The sequence below is a fragment of the Chaetodon auriga genome, chromosome 23 (assembly GCF_051107435.1).
Source record: "Chaetodon auriga isolate fChaAug3 chromosome 23, fChaAug3.hap1, whole genome shotgun sequence".
Lineage (NCBI taxonomy): Eukaryota > Metazoa > Chordata > Actinopteri > Chaetodontiformes > Chaetodontidae > Chaetodon > Chaetodon auriga.
In genome coordinates this window covers 13604706-13618134 of record NC_135096.1, presented here as the reverse complement: position 1 = coordinate 13618134, position 13429 = coordinate 13604706, and the positions used below count along the sequence as shown (strand labels likewise).

The following is a 13429-nucleotide window of genomic DNA, read 5'->3' as shown; positions in this document are numbered from 1 at the left end:
GGCGTTACAGGACATATCCTGATCAAAGATAACTCCCAGATTCTTGACAGTGGTGCTGAAGGCCGGCGCAATGCCATCAAATGTTGACTCGATTGTGCATTGAGGTTGTTGCGGCTGATACAGGCTCTGGATGTATAATGTGACATATTGATTGTTTTTGGCACATCCATTTACTGATTTCTTCAGCGTACTCACTCTGAATGTACAGGATTCTATGGAGGCCACTCAGTGAATGTTATATAGAACTGTGGTGGCTACGTTAGAATGGTGTGCTATTTTGTTGTTTTCAGTAAGATTCTAACAACAGCAGTCTCATTGCTGTCATATGGTCTTCCAGACTGTGAGACATCACAACGGTTGTTAAGAACCAACACCATCCACAGCTGTAAAATGCCTTTTTGTTGATTTTACACAAAAATAGGCCCTTTAGCTTTTCATTGGTCAGTTGATGTAAATAGAATGCTGTTTCATTATTAAATAAATAAAAGAAGATAATATTACAGGGTCTGCAGCAAAATGGCCTCCTGTTGGCTCTTTAATTGGGCCAATTAATGAAGTATTTCCATCTTTGCCTTTGAAAATAGTGATCATGATTTTTATTAGAGAAAAACTTAATGTCTGTTTTTTTTGTGCTGCTGTTCGTTCCAATTTGAGTAATCTATGTTAGTAATATGTTTGCACCCCAAACCATCTGTTCTCATCTCTGTGTTGTTGTCCACTGACCCTGGGCAGCATTGTTTCTAAACCTGCCCTCAGTCCAACCACACAGGCAGAACAATACAGCAGCATTATGTCACTGACCAACTGACAGAATAGATATGTGTGTATCTGTCTGATCACTCAGGTAAAATCTCTCTGTGTCTCTAGTTTCCTTCCTGACCTCATTGTCTCTGTCATGTCCTCCTCCTCCCTCCTCTCTGTGCAGCAGGGTTTGTTTTGGCAGCCTGCAGTGTCTGGTGTGTGTATGGCACTGGGTTGCACCAAGGTCTGGACCCAGCGGTGCCCCCCCGATCCTCAACCCTGATTCTGCTGACAGGGTCCAACTCACCATGAGATAATGCCATTCCAGAGGGATCGTGACTAAAGCCTCTCTTTCTGGCTCTCAGGTATATAAAGAGGAGGCAGCTGTAGAGCGGACAACAAAGCACTCTGGAAACATTCTTAGTTTATTGATTTTCATCAACATTCTGTTCTATCTTGTCTCACCTCCTTCCATCACCTGCTGGACTCTGAGCTGAGCTGGTACATCTGCCAACGTGAGCCAAGCCAAGCTGAGCTAGATCAAACTGTCTGCAGTCACTATGGATATTGCCATCCAGCACCCCTGGTTCAGACGCGCCCTGGGCTCTGTCTACCCTGCCCGACTCTTTGACCAGTTTTTTGGAGAGGGCATATTTGACTACGACCTCTTCCCCTACACCGCCTCCACTATCAGCCCCTATTACAGACAGTCACTGTTCCGCAGCTTTTTGGATTCTTCCAACTCCGGCATCTCTGAGGTAACAAGACCAGACTCAGGTTCCTTCATGTCAGGAAGCACATCATGTCTGTTTGGATAGATTGGCTTAATTTATATGTTCATAGGAGAATAGATATAAAGGCTGCCAATGGTCATATTCATCTGCATCAAAGCAAAAGTTTTTAGTGATGTTAAGAATCAATTTCAAAAACTGGATTTTATCTTAACTTGTTAAACAGGAATTCATCAGAACTGTCAATAGTTCTGATAATTATGAGAGTTTTCCCCCCATTTTCCCATCCACTGTCCTCATCATTGTACTTACCTTTGATATCCTGGTTAAGTTTGGTATGTTTGGTTTAGTCTAAACTTAAGTTACTATGCTCAACATAATTTTAAGTCAAGAAATGACATTTCCAAAAGGTTACGAACTTACATTTTGAGAGATTCAGTCTCTTCTTTTGACAATGTGATGATACAATGGACCCTCTCTGTGCTTGTATGGCCTTCAGGTGAGGTCTGACAGGGATAAGTTCACAGTCTACCTGGATGTCAAGCACTTCTCTCCTGATGACCTCAGTGTGAAGGTCACTGAAGACTATGTGGAGATCCAGGGCAAGCACGGGGAAAGACAGGTAGTGCTCCTCTTCTCTTTCCTACACACATTACTGCTAAAGATAGTAGGACTGTTTCATAAGGCATGGGGTCAATGTCGACAGGGGTATCTATGTATTATTTTGGTTCATTTCCCTCTGAAGAGCAATGTGACCTTGATTCAAAAGCGACTTGAATGATGATGTTGGTAGTCTCACCTATAACACCTCAAATGAAAGCTGAGAGAGTGCTGTATTTTGTAAAACAAGCATTTTTTGGAAAAGCTGTCTTAGAAAAAGTAAACAGAATTACTCTAAGATGGGGTTCTATAGTTGGAACATTGTGTGTGTAAATCCAATATAGAATATTCACAAAGAGCCTGTTCTCACTCCCAGAGCTTCAAATACAACTTCCCAAATTTGTTACCGCCCTCGAGACACAGTCGGGCGTTACAAAGTCAGTATTTGATGCTGCAGAAATGAGAATGGGCTGTCACACCAAGCTGACTGGTAGGATTGTGCCCTCTGCTGGACGATCACCACTGCTCAGCCAGTTTAAATGCTTATGTATATATCAGCTGAAATAATGTGATCACATGGAATGAAGTCTTTGTTTTGACACTGACTACCTGACTCTACCCCACAGGATAGAAACAGGTAGTCAGATTTACCATATATCACACAATACAGCCAATATGGTGTTTTGTTTGCAGGCCTTTATACTTAAAGTGTTTGATTTGTTCAGTGGAGTTGAGGGAGGACATTTTGACCACTATTAGTCCCACTACTACAAAATCAGTAGGCGTTGTCTTTGCAAAGAATTTACAGTCACAATTAAATTAAGACAGAACTTCACTTTGCAATTAACTTTCCTTTTATTATTGCTAATCCTACTGTTTTCCAGGACGACCATGGTTACATCTCTCGTGAGTTTCACCGTCGCTACCGCCTCCCCTCCAGTGTTGACCAATCATCAATCAGCTGCACCCTGTCAGCTGACGGTCTGCTGACTCTGACTGGGCCAAAGGTCATGGGGGGGAGTGAATCCGGCCGCAGCGAGCGCAGCATCCCTGTAACCCGTGATGACAAGCCCAACGCTGCTGTGTCCTCTTAGAGGCTGAGTGGTTGGGGTTTAGCAGGTGGAGGTGCTGGAGGGGCTCAGCCCCCCCTACAACCTCCATCAACTGGGATGGATGACGACAGAATCTCTATCCTCCACCCCTTGGCTTCTTCTTCTTCTTCCTTTAACTTAGAGGATATCTGTGTCCTCCTCACTTCACTTTCTCCTCTGTAGAATCTTCTTAGCACCCTCTTACAGTATTATTAGTATCATTGTTTGAGATTAACAAAAATCTCCCCATGAGGATGGTTAAGTGAGGGGCGGCTGGACTTTTTAAGGAGAAAACTACCATAAGGACGAGACATTCACATAACCTGATGCTTCATTCTGCTGATTGTTGTTGATCTGTGTCAGAGCGAGCCCTCTGACAGCACAGATGGTTGAGGTTAAGCTTGGATGAAAATGTCACACGTCTTGTCCCAGATTTTCCATCAGCGAAGTTCTCTGAGGCCCTGGCTGCTTCCATTCTTGTGCTGACATTTTGAACCCTATCTCTTGTCTTAAATATATCCTGTGCTGTAGTCTAGGCCCTGTTCAATGGATACCTGCTCATAATTGAGAAGTCCATACTAAAGAAACATACAATAAAGTTGTACAATTAACCAAAAGCAACTCCTGTGAGGGTTTATTTTTCACTCTTCACTTCACAGTTTATTCATCGTGGTGCAAATTGCTAATAATGACATTAATGTCATTCTTGTGGGTTCAGAGTGACTCTTAGCTGAGCTAACATGCTTCCACTAAGGCAGGATGTAAAGAGTGTTTGAGATATAAATTAAAAAATTATAAATTCCCGAAATCGTCCATATTAAATGAGTGCGTAAAATTCTGAAAAATGTCTCTCAACGCTTTCTTTACCTCAATACACTCTTGTTCCTTCCCAATGACAAAAGACGGGGTTGTGAAGCAAATATCAGGAAGCTCCGCAGCAAAGCTCATTTAGCCTAAATTTTTGTGCATTTCAAGGTTCCCTGTGGAGTCACTTTGGAGCTGCTGAAAACATAAAGACAATACTCTGAAACACTGCGAAAACCATCTTTAATATGTCTTGTATAAACCTATATTATATTCACAGAAAGTGGGTAACAAACACATTAGGATGAAATAAACAAGAATCTGAACAATCTGAGGACTCAACCGTGAACAGTAAAAGGTTGTATAATTGTTGTATAATTTTGTATAAAAGTTGTATAATTTTGATGAAAACTTTCATCTCTACATTTACGTCCTCACTTTGCACACAAAGTGCTAATAACAGCACGAACAGGCAGATCTAAAGTGACATTAACACAGTGCGAGACGATATTGAATCCACGTCCGAGGCTGATCTGTTAACTTCCCTGAAACTGGAAACACACAGACACTCTTGATTTCACTGCTCCCGTGCCTGTAGTACATGCTGGAGGGCATGCAGCTGCTCCAGGGTCTGCTGAGCAACCAGACCCAGGCAGGGCTGCACCGCGGAGGTGAGCCGGCTGACACAAGCCTGGATGTCTGGATCCAGCAGAGAGGAGCCCAGGAAAATCAGCATCTCCTCCTCCACCAACATCGACTGCAGGAGACGCAGAGAGTGGAGACACACCTCCCAATCTCCATCTGTCAGACAAACACATGGTGTGTCTCTATGTGTCTAATCATCGTCTGTAAAAAACAGTGTTTTAAACCTCAACGGGAGCGCCATCAATCCCCGGTGATTTACCAGCGGAGACAGAGTTGATGCATTCAATGACTCTGTCTCTGTTTGTCTTAGAGAAAAAGAAATAATCAACATGACTAGCCTGTTGCCCCTCTAAGCCATGCATATCTTTTTCAGTCTGGATGGTGGAGCCTCCAAATGCTGCCAGCTGTCATATTTTGGTCATTTTGAGTATAGATAACATTATTCTACTGTTACATCTAACAGAATCCACCTTTCATCCTCATGTGCTGCAGTTCTTTCTTAATCAACAATCATGACAGCATGTTGTTACTAAGGGAATGGCTGAAGTATATATCCCAACCCCATTCTGTTCCATTTTAATGCATTTCCAGGTTTTTTTTTTTAATCTTGCAGCCATGTGAAAACTTCATTTCTTTTGGAAATATATGTTGCAATTGTTATCCTACGACATGTTTCACATCATCTAAGGAGAAGCATGCCTATATTTGCTTGGTCACTGAATTAATTAATGGTAGCATTAATGCGATCTTAGAAATTAACGCAATAGCAAGAAGTCATGCAAATGAGGTCAAGCTCTCTAGTAAAAGAGAGAGAGAGGCAAATGTGAGCTACAACTAAAAATTAAAAGTACTGTGCTAGTTATTTGAAAAACTTCGTACACCAAGTAGACAGCATCAACTAATAAACGCAAACATGACATGGTGTGTAGTGGCTGAATCCAAATGAAGTACTGCAGTCTCTCTGGTGACACTTTAAAGCTGTAAATACATTAAAGTTTGTGATCTCCACCACCTGCTGCTGTTTGATTACCAGCTGAGAAAGGTAATAGATCAACCTGCCACCACACACACCACCCGCACTGCAATTAAAATGGCTTTTCCCGCCCTTGAAAAAAGATGACAAGTGGCACACAGATATGGTCAAATCGAGCGCAGCTACTTTATGTGTGCATGTAAATGTCCAAAACAGTACATAACAGCTTTCCAGTGTTCCTTTATCAGTGGTGCCTTTGGTGCACTTACTATGTGGAGAGTGAATGACCTTTGATAGGCTGAAGGAAGCTAGTCCCTGTGTAAAATTCCTGTTGCTGGTCTTAATGAGACTGGTGTGTTTCATAATAGCCTCCTTACCGTTCAGCAGGGTCTTGATGAGAGGCAGGAGTCCTGGGTTCTCAGTGATGTACCTCAGTCCTTTAATACCGATACTGACATTATACAGAGCCATCAGCATCAATCTGCAGCAAAACATAGTCAGTTAGTACATAGTCAGTTTTACCAAAACACAACTGCATACTTTGGCAGTACTCACTGACACCTATCTGGATACTGACACGCCTGACAATCTATAAGAGCATTCGAAATTATGCTTTAAATAAGCAGTAAGTGGTGGAAGTGTATACAAATAGTGGCTGGTCCACAAAACTCTCAATACTGGCCAGAGGTGAAAGCTTTAACACTGAATTTTCAATCTGAGCTGACTACACTGAATCCCCACTGACAATGACCTGCAGTAAACAGGTAGCCAATGCCGAGACTTTAAAATTGGTGTAATTTGTGCTCTCTTTCTGGTCTTCGTCAGCAGATGTGCAGCTGAGTTCTGAATGAAACTGTAATTATAATTGAGCTATATTGTTTTTTAGGTAGACCATAAAGCAGAGCAAGGTAATAAAAGCCTTAATAAATGTCTCTGTATTGGCTTCGAATAAGTATACTCTAAAAGCTTTGGTTTTGTCCGTCCATAATTTGATATCTAAAGTACAGTCAAAGCAGTGTAAAGTTGTGACGTCATCAGCGTGGCCATGGAAATGAATGCCGCGCCTCCTGATGGTGTTAGCTTAATATTTCTCTATTTCAGGCCATGGTCTACCTACGATTTCAGTCTGGGGACGACACCAGGCTTCATCAACTGAAGAAGCGCCATCAGAGTGTCCAGCATGCCATGAGCCAAGCTGCAGAGGAAGTCCCGCCCATAGGTCACTGCTGCGATGTCTGACCGATGCGAAATAAAGACAAAGCAGGTCACTGAGAGATGTGATCACTATGTCATGATTCCAGTTTTCTGTTTTGTGCCATGGCTCGACTGTGCCCCTCCCTCATTCTTTGTGTTCCTTCTGTTAGTTCTGCTTTTAATTCCACACAACATTCTGCACCTGAATCATAAGAGCTGCTGTGACCCAGTGGATCCAGGTAAGACTCAGTACTGTAAAACCTACTGACGTACAGAGTATACTATTGAACGACCCATATAAAAGCGGTACAAAACAGTAATCTTAAAGCATGTGTGAATGCATCAATTCGTTGCTCTACAGAAGCTGTGAACCCACTCGTAATGGTTCCAGCCAGAGCCAGTGCAAACTGGTACTCCTGGGAGTTGGGGTCCTCAGTTTCAGTTTTCCCCTCCTCATCCAGAGACCGGACGAAGCTCTCCAGAGTCTGAGCAGCGACTGTCAGGAAGGATTGCAGCTTCCCCTGCACCACCATCACCACCACCACCAGACACACATAATGTACATGCATTGGACAACACAACTACACCAATCAGCTGTTAAATATCAAATTAGCATCACAGTGTTGGCCTGACCATTACACAAGAAAAAACTTGTGGAGGCAACTCACGTCAGCCAGCCATTGCATGACCGTGTGCTCATTGGTCGAGCTGCTCCACAGCAGACTGCCAGCTGCGGATCCCAATCCAGAGCAGAAGTCTACCTGCTGCTGCAGCTCTGCTCTGCTCTGCCACAGCTGCTCACGTAGCTGCAGCTTCTCCTATATACACACACACACACACACACACACAGAGCGGTACTGCACAGCAAGGTTTCCTGATATAAACAAAGTACTGGATGAGGTAGAGCCAGAAAACACCATGGTTTTCTATATAAATGTTAATCGATGTTACTGTTATCTATGTATTACTGGGTTCATTCACCTCTCTCTCTTTCCGACATTTAGTCTGCGCTGCACCCAGCCGGGACTGAAGGTGCAGACACTCCTGTCGGAACTGCTCCTTATCCCGGGCAAGGTGCTCCCTCACTTCTCACACACAAACACAAACACAGATTCATGGGTTTGGTGTACAAGGGCAGCATTGAGATGGCTTTGAAGATGGCGAATCAGAACAATTTCCGGTTCCAATGACCCTGAAGTTTACAGCACAGCAGTGATCCAGTAAAAGCTATAAGGATGAAGATTTGTTCGGTCAACTGCACAAAATATCACGATACCAACATGCAGATAGCGTTTGATGCCAAATACAATCTACTGGACAACATTTGACTTGGTTTCTTGTGTGAAATGTGCTTGTAGTGCCATTCAGGAGGACTCCTAGCAGAAAGATAAGTGAATACAGCCCCTGATCTTGGTACTGTATGTGTATATAAGGTCAGGTGTGGTAAGAAGGTTCTTTACAAGCACATCTGTGGCCATATTCAGAAAAAAAATTCTGAGAATGATGATGTAGTAGAGGGGACTTCTAAGAGGCTGAAGAGGAAGAAATGGTGGGAAGAGAAAAAGGTTGGAGAATTATTCCCCAAACGCTGAATCACAATGAATTAATGAAACGCTAATATTGGTAGGTGATCTCATTTGAGATGCATGCACATCTCCCATCCACTGCCAGAAAATGAAAGCGATCACAACACCAAGACATTTAGCAGCTGGAAAAACGCACAAATGATATGAGGCGCTTTCACAGCCTCATATTGTGGTGCAGTTTATCTCATTTCCACTAGATGTCCTCACCTGGCAGGTTCACGAAGGGGCATTCGTGGACACAGCAGCCTCCCCGCTGATGCTGTTAAATTCTGTGATTAGGTCTATCAATTTCACTGTCCATCGTCACTAAGACTGTAATCTCACTATGTCACAGGACACAGCAGTCAGGTGAAGAGGAGTTAACTCATGAATCTTTGATAAGAATAAAAATCTAGCTCCGCAGCACTAATCACTACTCTCATATGAGGGTAACTGGTCAAATGTCTTCAGATAACATCAGCCTGTGAGTGAACGCTAGTTTCTCTTCTCTTACAGTCACCAGATGAAACACACATGACAGAGCATCCACCTTATCAAAATATTTTCTGCCGCAAGGTTAGGATTAATGGAAGCATACTTGTTTGAGCGACTTGAGCTTGGCGCAGCGTTTCAATCAGGTTCCCGTTCAGAACCTTGGGCAGGAGGTCCCTCAGCTGCATGATCTCTGTGGTTAGCCTCTCTAAATCGCTCTCCCTCACTCTGACAAAGCCATCCTGGAAGACAAAAGACAAACCTCGATGCAGACACGGATCCGAAAAGACGGATTTTAAAAAGGTGAGACCTCCATCCACCCACCAAGTTACTTATCTGCACACAACACAAGGTGAACATAAGGTGACATTACTTATTTTATTAGCTGTACGGGAGGATTTACGGCAGGGTGGTGGATTAAAGGCAGGGTGACCCTAATAGTTTGTCAAGTGGACAAAATATTAGAAACACTTTGGACGATGCCAAAGATCAGTTCATTAAAGTGGTTGCTTCAGTGTTTGCACTGGTAGTCTAACGCCGTGTTTCTTTGCTTGGTCAAATTATGAAAAGTTCAACTCACATTCCACATGTTAAACTGGTCGAGAAATCCTTTTAATGGTCTCAAAGTCCACAACAAAAATCATTCACTGTCTGAGGTCTACGGCTCACATGGCACCTTCTGTGGTGATGCGTCGCCCGACCCATGAAACCATGCTTACTTCTTATGTCTGTATGTTTAGGGTTGTAGTGTACTGCTGGTCTCGAATTAAGAGAGGCTGAATAATACTTTTTTTTAAACCCATCACTCAATATGAGAGCATCCGCAAACACATTTAACCCTCCTGTTGTCTTTCTTTTCCGTTAACCCAGCACGCCCACCCACGCACGCCAGTTTGTGCTCAATGAGCATTATACTGTAGATAAATTAGATTAGATTAGACATATTGTGCTATTTTTCACAGAAGTTTCAATGTCTAACAAGTAGTGATGGGCACGCCAGTTCTTTTAGATGTACTGAATCACTAGAATCAGTTCACTAGAAAGATTCGTTCAAAAGATTCGTTCACTGAATCACCGAATCATTCAGTGCTTGGCAGGAGGAGCCTGCAACTCCTGAACTGATATACGGCTGAACGTTCAAGTTTCAGTTCAGTTCACAGCTTCCAGGACCGGGAGACGAGAGTGTTGTGACTGTGTTGCTTTGACAAACACATTTGTAAATATAAAACTATATATAACTATATTATAAATCATGATGTTTTAAGTGTCCTATCCTATGGTATGCTATTTAACTGGTCTACTCGGCAAATTGGGCTCAGTGAGTGATCCGTTCACTGAACGTATACCCCACAGTACATTCAGTGAAGGATTCATACTGAATATGCACCGTTCCCTCGCAAATTGTCGCAATGAGATGATCAGACAGTCACGCGTTTTCTCAAACTGCGGGTTTTATACACTATTTGTTACATGCTGTATCCTACTGTACTGTTGTTGTTGGCAAATTTAGCAGAGTTTAAAAAAAAGTTAGTTTTCGCCGAGGTACACTTGAACACAACACACCCCTGTCTCCCTCCGTCGCTCCTCATTACTGCCAGCATAACGTTTTAAGTTTGTTTATCTGGAAACTAAATCTGTTAAAACAACGGGGAACAACGGTCGCCATGAAAGTGTATCCCTCAGAGGAAAATGATTCAGGAGAGTGTAGTTCACTGAGTGATTCATATGGCAAGCCGTTCCTGCCAGAAATACGCCACATTCAGTCACGTTTCAACTTCATTACGGCGTAAAAAACGCCGTTTTTTCAGATTTTACGCCGTTTTTTACGCCGTAATGCGCAAAAAGAACGCCGCTTTTTACGCCGTAATGAAGTCCTCCAAGAACGCGCGTAAAAAACGCCGTTTTGCGCATCAAAACGCGCGTAAAATACGCGCGTCTGTGCGCACCACAACGCGCGTAAAAAACGGCGTTTTCCTAGTATGATAATAATCTCCACCCTTCTTTTCTCTCAGCCACTGAACTTGAAGCGTCTGCGCCCAATCGCTGATCAAGACAAGCAGACCAAATCAGTTCAGCACAGATCTCCTTTGTGGCATAGTTTGTCCTGACTTACCTTGTAGTTTCTCGTAGGTTAATATTTTGGGTGATAGGCAGGAACACATCCCATAAATTAACTTCGTCGTCCTCTTCCATGCTTATTTATGTATGTATGTATGTATGTATGTATGTATGTATGTATGTATTTATTGGTCAATGCTTCTATGTTATTGTTGATTTTCACTGGTTTACTCCCTGGCCAATGAAGTGAAGAAGTGGTACAGTGGTTAGAGCTCTGGAGACACACACACACACACACACACACACACATATGTATGTATATGTATATGCAGCCAAAATATATGTCTATATATCCTAACAATGCATGGAAGGGGAGTTTAAACAACGACAGAAATGAGAGGAAGTACAAGTACACACAGGCTTCTGCCACCATGTTTACTAACACAGGGCTGCAAAGTCAGTGGGTTTACATCCAAACAAATACATACAATACAAAGGATTCGAGTAATTAATGCCACTCGCACCTGTAAGCTAAAAGGTCTCTGTTTCAAAGTCCAGAGCTCTAACCACTGTACCACTTCTTCACTCCATTGGTCATAGAGTAAACCAGTGAAAATCAACAATAACATAGAAGCATTGACCAATAAATACATACACACATACATACATAAATAAGCATGGAAGAGGACGATGAAGTTAATTTATGGGATGTGTTCCTGCCTATCACCCAAAATATTAACCTACGAGAAACTACAAGGTAAGTCAGGACAAACTATGCCACAAAGGAGATCTGTGCTGAACTGATTTGGTCTGCTTGTCTTGATCAGCGATTGGGCGCAGACGCTTCAAGTTCAGTGGCTGAGAGAAAAGAAGGGTGGAGATTATTATCATACTAGGAAAACGCCGTTTTTTACGCGCGTTGTGGTGCGCACAAACGCGCGTATTTTACGCGCGTTTTGATGCGCAAAACGGCGTTTTTTACGCGCGTTCTTGGAGGACTTCATTACGGCGTAAAAAGCGGCGTTCTTTTTGCGCATTACGGCGTAAAAAACGGCGTAAAATCTGAAAAAACGGCGTTTTTTACGCCGTAATGAAGTTGAAACGTGACTGAATGTGGCGTATTTCTGGCAGGAACGGCTTGCCATAGATTCATGCGTCGGAGACGCGACGCAGTCGGCGCGCGCGGTCCCTCCCTCAAGTGATTCGTTCGTTTCTCAGTTCAGTTGGAGAACGAACTGTCAGGCGGCGCTGCTGACAGTTCACTTTCTCAGTTCACTTTCTCAGTTCAGTTGAACTGTCAGCAGCGCCGCCTGCTGACGAACTGTCAGCAGCGCCGCCTGCTGACAGTTCGTTCGTCAGCAGGCGGCGCTGCTGACAGTTCAACTGAACTGAGAAACGAACGAATCACTTGAGGAAGTGATTCAGTTCAGTACGTTCACTTAAAAGATTCGTTCTTTTGAACGAAACAACACTACTAACAAGGACTTTTGTTTTGAGAATTCCCATCATCCCCATCTTCTGACACCTCTTCTTCAAAAGCATCTTCAGTGTCATTTTCCTCCCCTCTCCCCTCCTTTACATACAAGATCTGCAAGAAAGTTTAGCAAACAATGCTGCAAACACGTGTGGTTCCCACAGGAAAACAATCAGACTGGGGACAGATTTGGGATTTTAGACACACGTGCACACACACACACACACACACACACACACACAGCACACATAGTATGCTACAAGTAAACTTACAGGTATATTCTTAATTTACTAGTTATATACTTCTAGCAGTTTTTAGTTCATAAAAGTATACTACTAGATTACTATTTAGGTACACTTAATATGTAGTGGCTCATAATAGCAGCCAGTATGTAGCAAGTCTGTGACAATACTGAGACCTTGGAAGAAATGTCAATGTTTTTCTCAAATAAAATCAGACAAACGTTTATCTGTTTCTGTGCGGTTTAATAACACTACATAAAAGATGAAGTTCAGTTCCACCCATGTACTATTTTCTCTAAGCTAAGCTAAGCTAAGCTATGCCACCCCAAAGCTGACTTGTTGCTGCAAATTTACTTGTGGAATATGTAAGTTCATGAGATAGTATATAAAACGTACTACACAACAACACAACACAAAAATGACAGGCACGACACAAAACTAATGCTGCTGGAGGAGAGCCAAAACAAATGTCTACCGTGCTACTGTTTTTTTTTTGTTTTTTTTTTTTTTTTTACCTCGGATTGACCAGGTCAAACATATACTGAACGCGTTTATTTGACTATGTACCTCTTTCTTTACTTTCACCTTTGCTCCACGACGCCCTGCCATCGTTTTCTTCGACGTGGGTTTACGGTCTTCTTCGGCCTCTGGTCCTACTTGTGCTGTGGATTGTTAGCATTGTGGGCAGCGAGTTTAGCACATTCTCAAACCTGGCATGAAAACACAACTAGCTAAAAAAAAAACCGTCAAACGCAAGGAAAAGGGGCTACAGTTGTGCTGTCCTGCATAATTAATACTTTCAAATCTAATTAGATATAT

General features: G+C 42.7%; 2 protein-coding genes across 2 annotated transcripts; one reads left to right on the top strand and one right to left on the bottom strand.

Moving 5' to 3' along the window:
• Window positions 1-1126: 1126 nt before the first annotated feature.
• Window positions 1127-3774, top strand: cryaa (crystallin, alpha A). Its single transcript, XM_076723781.1, has 3 exons — window positions 1127-1499; window positions 1972-2094; window positions 2957-3774. The coding sequence occupies exons 1-3, from the start codon at window positions 1302-1304 to the stop codon at window positions 3164-3166; spliced, it is 531 nt and encodes a 176-aa protein (XP_076579896.1). The 5' UTR covers window positions 1127-1301; the 3' UTR covers window positions 3167-3774.
• Window positions 3775-4544: 770 nt separating this feature from the next.
• hsf2bp (heat shock transcription factor 2 binding protein) lies at window positions 4545-13327 on the bottom strand. The gene is made up of 9 exons (XM_076722996.1): window positions 13321-13327; window positions 13178-13272; window positions 8943-9078; window positions 7761-7864; window positions 7448-7597; window positions 7156-7300; window positions 6703-6820; window positions 5963-6066; window positions 4545-4768 (listed from the first exon to the last, which is right to left on the bottom strand). The coding sequence occupies exons 1-9, from the start codon at window positions 13325-13327 to the stop codon at window positions 4545-4547; spliced, it is 1083 nt and encodes a 360-aa protein (XP_076579111.1).
• Between the last annotated feature and the right edge of the window lie 102 nt (window positions 13328-13429).